This window comes from Squalius cephalus (genome assembly GCF_949319135.1).
Source record: "Squalius cephalus genome assembly, chromosome: 2".
Classification (NCBI taxonomy): Eukaryota; Metazoa; Chordata; class Actinopteri; order Cypriniformes; family Leuciscidae; genus Squalius; species Squalius cephalus.
Genome location: NC_137123.1, coordinates 26,625,347 through 26,635,992, shown reverse-complemented (window position 1 = coordinate 26,635,992; position 10,646 = coordinate 26,625,347). Strand labels below are relative to the sequence as shown.

The 10,646-nt window shown below is 41.9% G+C and overlaps 1 protein-coding gene across 1 annotated transcript in view; it reads right to left on the bottom strand.

The window, feature by feature from the left end:
• Window positions 1–692: 692 nt before the first annotated feature.
• Window positions 693–10,646, bottom strand: part of maml3 (mastermind-like transcriptional coactivator 3) — a 105,419-nt gene continuing 95,465 nt past the window's right edge. The window contains exons 3-5 of the mRNA XM_079864703.1: window positions 4,742–4,993; window positions 4,464–4,539; window positions 693–2,700 (exon numbers count right to left, since the gene is read on the bottom strand). Of these exons, the coding sequence (XP_079720829.1) occupies window positions 1,724–2,700; window positions 4,464–4,539; window positions 4,742–4,993 (1,305 nt within the window). The 3' untranslated portion in view covers window positions 693–1,723. The remainder of the gene's footprint in view (window positions 2,701–4,463; window positions 4,540–4,741; window positions 4,994–10,646) is intronic.

The window sequence follows — 10,646 nt, the reverse complement described above, 5'->3', positions numbered from 1 at the left end:
TAACACTGCGAAACACTGAAGATGTGAATGCGTTCAATCTCCCATTAAGACAGAAATTTCTCAAAAAAGGGCAAGTCAGTCACAATTCAAGTCAGTTACATTCCTCATAGAGCTGAAACAATCAAACTAGAGCTCGATCACAGAAAGAGACAGCATGACTATAATACCATAAAGTAACACACAACTAGGAGAAAAGACTGATATTCTTTGTGTGGCATTTCATGGTAAACAACAGACAACTAAAGTAAAGAAATGGTTACCATTTTGAGACTTCATTTGAAATTAGTTGACAGACCAGGTTAAACTCATACAAGTAACACAACAAATCATTATTTATGTGAACTATAAATTTTCCGAATAATGGACACAAGTTGATGGGAATGGATTGTAAATAAATTTAAATTCCCAATACAGAGCATAGGCTTACATGTACAAATTAAGTTTTTTTAAATTTTTGTTGAAATTGTCACAGTTGAAAGAGAAAAAGAAAGTTGACTGGATTACAAACGGCTTTCCGGAGTCTTGATGTGCTTGTTTTTCCTCTGTCAGGCATTATGTAACGGGTAAAGGAGTGTCAGTGGGTGCAAGAGCTTGAAGTGATTGAAATAATATGTCATTTGACTGGTAAAATAAAAGGAGAAAAGTGGTATGACCCATCAGCGGAAATACAGTATGTACTGCGTATTTAAATGTTTTCTTTTTTTATTAAAATATCTTTAACCAGTGTTCACAAGCAATTACGTTCAGAAAAGGAACTAGAATGTTGTGAAGCATTTTAAATGATAGAATCAAAACACTGAACGTCTCGGGTGTTACATTAAAATCGCATAAATATTACTTTATACTTGGTGAACTGTTTCTTGTAATCCAGATGAGTTCATATATCCTTTCTAGCTGCCATTGTGACTAAAGAAAACATCTTTCTCACAGTTTTAGGGAGGGGAGGGAGAAGTTTGTAGCTGCCAAATCTCTTCACCTAGTTGACAAACACACACACACATGGCTTCACTCTTCTACTGACACCGGTCGCCTAGCGACAGCAGAGCATCCATCTTGCATGCACAGAGCACACGGAGTCTGATGTGTTGTGTTTTGTTGTGATGCTCATAGTGCAAATAAACGCGCAAGCGCACACACACACGCACACACACACACACGCACAAAGCAGAGCAAATCAACACACATCAAGAGCAGCGAGAGAGAGAGAGAAGATATGTAAGAGAAGAAAGAGGAGGTGTGTTGAATTGTTTGGTTTGGGAAAAGGGATCCATTGGTGACAAAGGCCCACCTCAAATTTCCACACACTCTTTAATACATGAACAGGATGTCAGAACAAGGGAGAACTAAATACATAAAAACATCCATAAAATCTTTTCCAATGTCATTTTGCAGGTTTTCAGTGCCTTTTGCCCTTAGTCCAGCACAAAGGACATACGAGAGAAAAAAGACAAAGACATAAATGGATCAAATCCAAAATGGGTATTTCTAAAAAAAAAGAAAAAAATTTGAACGCCGGATCCTTACTGGAGAAGCAACCCAAACAGAGAGGAATTGGTTTAAATATTGTGACAGCACACACATGTAATACACAACATGTAATATATTTCTTAGATTTGTCGACCATGTAATAAAAAATAAAAAAAAGAAAAAAAAAAGAAAGAAAAAAAGAAAAAAAAAGATCACATTTTCCATAAAATTGTTCTGTTAAAAAAAATCCCTTAGGCTATTGGTTGGGGAAAAACTCTTCCATCCAACCTTCCGTTGAATCCAAATCTGTCCCATCCGACAGGCCGAACGAAACCCCGCCCCCAGCCCCTGATTGGCTGCCGTAACCGTATGCCAGGTCCTGATTGGACGTCCTCTGGTAGCCCTGAGGCTGACCCCCTGGCATGTACGACCCACCCCCTCCCGATGCTCCCGGTATGCCCTGAGCAGGGCCCTGTCCAAAAGCGGCCATGTTGGGCACTCCCTGGTTCATGCCTGGCATTACCATCCCCCGCGGCTGGTTGGTCCTTGGTTGCCCCGCCATGTGCGGCATCATCGGCCCACCCATTGCAGCTGGGTTTATTGAACGTGGGTCCACCATAGTCTGTCCGCCCATCGCTTGTGCGAAATGCTGCTTGGCTATCCTAGGAGGCTGGCCACCTTGCATGGCGTACGCAGGGTTACTGTTAAACGCCACCATGTCGTTTGAAGTCCTTCCGCCCATGGCCTGAATATTTTGCTGCTGCGGCCACGTCGGGCCTCCGCCTCCCATCATGCTCTGCAGTCTCTGAACTTGGGCTTTGGCCATCGGCTGCCCACCAGGGGCGACACTGGCTGATTTTATCTGCTGCTGCGGGAGGGCCTGGTTCATTAGCACCTGTCCATACCCGCCTCCCGGGCCTCCGCCGACCATTCCTTGCCCGCCGGCGCCCGCTTGTCTTTGTGCCATCGCCATACCGGGCTGGTTGGGATGGTGCTGCTGTTGCTGCTGGAGCATTTGGCCCATGTTTGGGTTCATACCCTGGTACATGGCAGTCTGTGAACTGGCCTGGCCTCCGTATGCCATGCTCATGTCACCCTGCGAGGGCATGGCGGCGGAGTTCTGGACGGGCGCCATCTGCAGTATCCCCGGGTTCTGTTGCTGCTGCTGCAGAAGTCGAGCGTTCCGCATGTTCTGCAGCGTCTGGTTCCTTGCTGCCATCTCCTGGGACGTGCCTAAAATCAATTAAAATTAAATAATATTAACTGACATCTGTTGTTCTCATTACATTTCCAGTACATCAAAGGCTTGCTTCAATTTAAGTCAAACAGCATAAATACACACTCACAATAGCATAGCAAATCACTGTCAATTGTATATCATGACATAAACTGCACACTGAAATCTCCAGGTGAATGTATGTGCTTGAAATGAATGATTCCATGTTCCCAATCCTGCTCCTGGAGATCTGCTTTCCTACGTTCGGCTCCAACACAAATCAAACACACCTGAACCAGCTAATTAAGATCTTCAGGAGCACTTGATAATTACAGACAGGTGTGTTTGATCAGGGTTGGATCTAAACTCTGCAGGTAGGTAGATCTCCAGGAACAGAATTGCTCACCCCTTAGGCCCTGTCCACACAAACACGGGTATCTTCAAAACGGCAGATTTTTCGATGAGGTTTGGCTGTTAATCAATACGCAAAAGCAGTATCCAGTCACTGAAACCGAACTTTTTGGAAAACTCCTGCTAGGCTGAAATTTTTTAGAAACTCCGGTTGCAGTGTTGTCGTGTGCAGATTTTGGCTTGTGACATCGGAGTGCACGCTGTTATCCCCTTTATTTGACGTCAGATTGTGTGCCGCTATCTCCTTTGTTTACATGAGGCGAGTCTGTGCAATGGCGGACTTGTATACATGGCTTATATTTACACATGCACAGTTCTCCCATTATATTGTGGAACAGAGGCGTCAGAATGCAATACTACGCAGGTCACTGTTTATTACAACATGTTGTTAGCCTACCAGAATCGGTAATAACCTTTTTTCAGGCTTCTGATTAGCCAACATGGCTTTACGGTTAGGGTTATATCGACACCTGTTGGTTTGGCATGCTCTTGACAGCGCTTCATAGCGTGTTTTTGCGTTTTCATGTGGACGCAAATTTTGTTTTTTAAAAGAAGGAGGAAAAACTCAGTTTATAAAAATACGTGTGGACTAGGCCTTAGACCTTGAATAAACCTACATGAATTTCATGTTAGAATTATGTTGACAGGCATCAGACAAAAATTGAGATATAAAGCAGGGGCAGAACAAATGTGTGTGTGTACATATAGAAACAGATTTCCCGCGTTAATACACGAGCCTGAAAAATAGCTTAAGGAGCTACGTTGTCAGATTTTACTGCAGATATGAAATATGTTATTACAATGTAATCTTGGAAAACTGTTTCAGACATTTTAGTCTCGATTCTAGTAGTTGTACCTACATTGAAAATAGCTGCCTGGCAATGTGACCAAAACGACCGCTGAGTAAACTGACTTGCCTTAAAGTCAAATTAATAATAATGTTTACATTACATAAATGTTAACATTAACAAACCAAAAGACAGACTAAAATAGTATGTCCACTTGAATTTAATATTCAAAACAACAAAAACAAAAAGAATCAATAGACGTGTTTCCTGTCAAAGCAACAGACTTTGTTCGGGTGAATGTATGTGTCTTATACTGCTTCATGCGAAAGGCTGGCACTGGGTGTGTAAGTGGCCAGGCAGTAATTTGAGGTGCCAACGAGAACATTTGTTTTTTTTTCGGTTTTAAAAAGAGGAACTGCACATCAGAAGTCTACTATCCACTTCAGGTCCTTACAGTGCTTGTATAACACTATAAGCCCTTTAGCCACACAAAGTAATATGGTCGTTACAACTAGTGGCAAAGCGTTTAGATTATGGGAATGGATATTATCCTCCTTTCTTTGTATATGTGCGTGTCTTGCCTTGAAACTGCTGGAGTGGATATGGATTCCTCTGTGCCTGACTCATCTGTCTGGGGAGATGCTGCTGCTGTTGTAACTGGAAAAAGAAGGAAAACAAAGCAGAAAACTAGATGAATATCAGAAATTCCTTATCAATAAATCACAAACAACTGAACAGAAAGCAGACCTCTTAAGCAGCAAAAGGTAAACAGATGATTGCACACTCACAAGGATGACTATTTGATACGAGCGTAAAGAAAAGCACAGCACTGTATGTCTATGGTGTCAATGGCACTCACCTGCTCTGCCAGCATGTGCTGCTGCTGTCTCTGTTCTCTAATAAGCTGTGCTTTCTGCTGCTCCATCATATGGATCTGGACCCTCTTTTCCTGCTCCATAGCCATCATCTGCTTCATCATGGCCGCCTGCTGTGGATTGGCCAGATACCCGGCAGGCCCCGCCCCGTTAGGCCCTGATGAGGCCACACCCCCCGGTCCCCCGTGAGGTGGCTGGACTCCACCAGCCTGCCGTTGCAATCCAACCACACTTTCCTACAAACGCAAGAAAGGAGAGATGATCAGACAGGGTATAACAGATGATTCACTGATTCACTTCATTTTCAGTCATTGAATTACTGACACCTAATACATTGCTTCTTGCATGTAATTACAGATTATTTTCAGGGTGAACGGTCATGTAATGTCCAGCCACTGGGGAATGGCTTCATTGGTACAAAATGAATACATTACACACAGTACACTACTGTTCAAAAGTTTGAGGTCGGTATGATTTAAGAAACTAATACTTTTATTCAGAAAGGATGCATCAAGCTGATCAAAGTTACAGTAAAGCCATTTATGATGTTAGAAAACATTTCCATTTCAAATAAATGGTGTTCTTTTTAAACTTTTAGCAAATAAAAAAATGCATCATGGTATCAGTACCAAAATATTAGGTGCCGTTCACACAGAACATGTTTTTCCATTCCAAATGCGCTACTTTCCCATTGTTTTTTTATGTAAACATAAATGCAGCCTTGGTTAGCCTAAAATACTTTCTTTAAAAAAACATCACTGACCACAAACTTTTGAATGGTAGTGTATCATACAAATTTATGTTCCCATGTAAATACCTTTAAATCTAATACAGCAGAAAAAACTAAGTAAATGCATGTGTCCTTTCCATACCATTTTTACAGTGTCATGAATTAAACGGAGTAAACGTTTATCAAAATTTGTTTACTAATGAACAGAAAAATAAAACCTCAGAAGAAGAACTTGGTACACCAAAGATAACAGGAGCTGTGGAGACCTCTTTTTTTGTGTGTGAGGTAAGGAAAAGATACCCCTCTCTTTTGAGTAGTGGTTCAGGTAATATAAAATGACCTTTAATACACTTGACATAGACTGTGGTCTGAGATCCACGACAAAGAGTCATGAGACCCAGACTCTAGATGTTTATAGACTTATTATAAGATTTGAAGACCAGGACAATCAGACTTTTTTATTTTCATAGGACCGGTCTGAGATAGGACAAAGGAATGGTATGCAGAAGGATAGGGGGTTCAAACTGTTGCAAACTGGATTTGAGCTCACATCGTCCACACAAGCACCACATAGCTTAATGTGCCCGAACACATTCACTGACCGCAAGCCCACGGCTGCAAACATTTTATATGAACCATCCTTCCATGAGGTTCTTAGAACAGTATAAATAATGAGGCACAAACATGCACACGCCACAGGAGACTGTTCAGATAAATCTAGACCAGACCGGTCAATGAGCACAAATCTGTGTGTAGACAGCTGGATCTCTTCTGTTAACCAGTCATGCTGTCCAAACGAGCGCTGATCCGCACGTACGTATCCTTGTTGAGGCCGGAAAGGCCAGAGGGGGGCAGTGTTGATCTTTTTTCCCCCCTTTTCCTACCATCTCTCACTCCCTCTTTTGAGTCGTCATCTATCTCTATTTCTTCCACCTCTGTGCCCATGTCTCCATTCCGTTCTCAGTCTTTCCCTCCTTCCTCCACATTTCCCTTTACCTCCTCTCTTTTTCTTCTTTCGCCCTCACCACCTTACATACTCTTTTTCATTATGATCCCTTCATTCCCCCTCTCCCTTCTGCTCTCTCTGCAGATGGCTTAATCATGAGTGGTGTAAAAGATGTGTCTCCTTCTTCCTGCCGGATAATGTGTGTGAGCCAAAGACTCCTCAGCAGAGCATGGAAAGAGAAAGAGAGAGAGAGAGAGAGAGAGAGAGAGAGAGAGAGAGAGAGAGAGAGAAGGAGAGAGAGAGAGAGATATGAGGGGTGAGAGAAAAAGATTCAAATGACAGAAAAAAAAATTAAAGAGAGGGAGGGAGAGAAAAAAGATAGAAAGATAGATAGATAGATAGATAGAGAGAGAGAGAGAGAGAGAGAGAGAGAGAGAGAGAGAGAGAGAGAGAGAGAGAGAGAGAGAGAGAGAGAGAGAGAGAGAGAGAGAGAGAGAGAGAGAGAGAGAGAGAGAGAGAGAGAGAGAGAGAGCGAGCAGGTAGCCAGGCAACAGTGGCTGTAATGTTGAGCAGATGGTGCTCATAGGAGCCATGATGGACGACAGCGGGCAGCAGCCGAGAGAGAGAGAGAGAGACCGAGGCCGAGAGGGAGAGCAGCGTAAATTAAGTCTCTCTCTTTTATCCTCTCTTCCTCCTCTTTCTGTCTATATCACCGATTCCATCTCCATCTTTTTTCCTTAGTTCACACGTGTGTGAACCACTCTTGATTCTACTGTTCTTGCTTGGTCATCTATCTCTCTAACTAAACTGTCAATCATAAAGATTGCTGAAAGAGATTGTACAGGAGGATCAATGCAAATACAGCAAGAATGTTTTGTATAATATCACATGACCAAAATTTGACAGAACGATTCTTTAACTTCAAAGTGTCACTGAAAGGTGTATCGTGTATTTTCTGCATCGCAAGCAACTCCAAAAAAAGGGAGTCAGTTTTCAAACAGGTTTCCAGAACATGACCACTGCTCGTTTAGGCAAGCAGGTAGCCCCGCCCTCAAACCCATGCCATTGGTCAAGCAAGAAACAGACATGTTAGATGACATGTTAGATTGCTCAATCAAACAGCAGAGAAAAACAATCATGCTTTGAAAGTAACAGAACTTGCACTCTTTTAGTTGTGTGGATGTTCAAAAGATAGGCAAAAAAGTTGAGAGAATATTGAAAATATATTAATTTGTGTTTTGAAGATGAATGACTGTCTTATGGGTTTAGAACGACATGAGGGTGAGTAACTGATGACAGAATTCTAATTTTGGGTGAACTATACATATAAGTATGAGAAATTATTTTAAACTAAAGTGTGTAATTTGTGTACCACTAGCATTACCAAATGGAAATGCTGAAGTATTGACTTCAAACAGGTTTCCTGAACACTCCCCCCCATCTGTCATTGGTCAGGACAAACATAGTCCCGCCCCAAACACACATCAATGGTCGAGCAAATGTTGCTGTTGTCAGGCTGGTCAGGACTGAAACAGACAGAACAATGTTTTGATAGTGCCACATTGACACTTTTTGGGGAAATCAACCTACAAATGACTGACTTACAATTACAAATACATTAATCTGGGATAGAAGAAAGTATTTTAAAATCCAACACACTCTGAGCTTTGTGAAAGCATTAAGTGTGAGGGTTTACCAAAGGCACCAAGCAAACATAAACAGGCAAGACTATCTGGTGATTGTGAACTCTAAAGCTCATCTTCAATTGTTAAAGGTGTTGGAGGATGCACAAAGAAGCTCACTGCAGTTTGCACAGAGCAATACATAGTGCGATACAGATAGTCGGAGTGATTGCTTTCATTGATCTCATGTATACACACACTAACACACATTGATTACCCAGTAGTGAGCCTTGGCCCAGATCAGGCACTAATCTGAGGGGTTTGCTCACAACATCCCCTCTAATAATACACTACGCACCAACACACGGTCCTCATGAGGGCGTTCGTGTGTGTGGGTGGTGATAGTAGTGACTGGCCAATTCAAACAAATTCAAGATATGACATCTTAAACGTGTTAAAGAATTTTGGCAATGCCAAAGACGATGCATAAATGTAGCTTCGGCTGATCATTTGCAAGTTCAGTCTCAATAAATAAAAGACTCGAGAGAGGAAGTTTGAGCTGCTCTCTACTTGTTGAATGATTTTTTTTTTAATGGCCAATGGCTGATATCTTGAGAGCATCTATCTATCCGTCCATCCATCTGAATCAAACCTGTGACCAAAGCATTGCAAGAGCCATGCTCTATTGTTACTCTCATCATTTTATTGTTAAGGATGCTTTAGGAAGCATGTATGTAGCCTAACTACTACTTCAAAGTAGACTTGATTAAACAGACTGATGAACTGAAATAACGCTATGACAAAGGTGTGGAGGGGGCGTAGTCTATCGAGTTCTCCAGGTGCTGCTGCTTCCTTTATCAGATTATTTGTTTGAATATCAATCACGTCACACCTACTGAGAGCAAACAAATGAGAGACTGGCAGGCAGAGGATCACCGACAGAAGGCCAAAACCAAGAAATCTACATCACAAATCGACCACAAACAAAAGCATATTTTCTAAATATCTATTGGTGCAATGACTAAGAACAAAGACATGCCAAAGTAGTCGTTCTTTTGTTCTCAAAATCTAGATAACACACCTGTTACAAGATAGGACTGTCCATGCTGTAGCCCACCCCCTCATTTCCCACTCTTCCATCCCTTTTTTTTTTCCACCCACAAACTCCACCTCTCTCTACCTCCAACCTTTTGCCCTCCCTTCCCTCCCCATGTTGTGTTATCTCTCCCAGTTTCTATATTCCCTTTCTCCATCCATCTATTCCACTGCACAGAAGACATTAGTGGTGGCCGTAAAGCCATATTTCTGTCTACAGCTCAATTACAAGCACGCGTGCTCACGCGTGCACAGGTTCAGCGCCAGTTCATTGAGCATTATGGATAGAAATCCATCTGCAGCTATGCACACGGATTTCTCCATATGAATCCCTAATAAACAATTGCGGTAAACGGATTGAAACGTCAAATGATGATGTTAACCCTCAGATTTCAGTTTATGTCCATTTCATCAGCCAGGCTGGGTGGGCATGTCTACTAAATTGGATCAGTCACTTAAAATAGCGTGAAACGAAATTAAATGATCGCTCTTGGAATGAGACGGGCATTAAAATGCAACCGATACAGCGTCTGAATAAGGCTACTTGTTTTCATTGTTTAGACAAGTCTGCGACGTGAAATTGTGCATTGTTCTTTGGCTACGCCTCAAAGTTTCAGAAATAAATACTGAGCACCCACGGCTCAATTAAACACAGACGGACTCTCTCTGTGTGGATCTGCAGGTAGAGGAGAAAATGATGAAATCTGATGTAAGGACGAGAAAGGAAAGATAACAGAAGCACAGTGAAATAAACGTCTCCCTCATGCTTCCTCGCTCTGTTACGCTCACTCTTCCTGTCTACCACTTTCCCTTTCTCATTATGGAGGATAAAATGCAGTATTTGGAGCATTAAGCTCTGAGATTCTGTTCGGCTTTCATAAAGGAAAATTTATAGAACCCATAAACAGGCCCACACAAAGCTCTACAGATTCAGAACACCCATAATTCACCAAGGTCTGCCCATCTACTGCACCTTGCATGATCATTTATTAGCCTAAATATTTTATTTTGCTTGACTTGATAACATTTTCAGATACCAACAACAACACGGCAACAGAATTCAACAGGTTTTTCCCAAAAATAGTCTATATATAGAAAATGCCGGAAAAGATCTACAGATTTGCATGACTGTGCAACCTGCATGTGTCATACGATATGCAGATTTACCTTTAAACACAACAGAACTCGGATGAATGTCACAACAGGTGCTTGCGTGTCTGTTTCAAAATCTTCTCTTTCTTTCTCCTCTTATCTGTCCTTTGTTTCTCGCAGCTGCGCCTTGTTGAAAGCGATCATGACTAATTATTCAAGGCTCAACAGAAGCAGAAATTATGATGAACTTTATTATCCGAGTGAGAAAAAGAGAGAGCGAGAGAAAGAGAGAGAGGGGAGCGGAGGGAAATGTTTTAAGCTGTTGAAACGGCGTTTGATTGGTGAAGGGTTTTTGAGTGCGTCTGTGACAGATTAATTGTCATCTTTTACTGTCTCACTTTCCT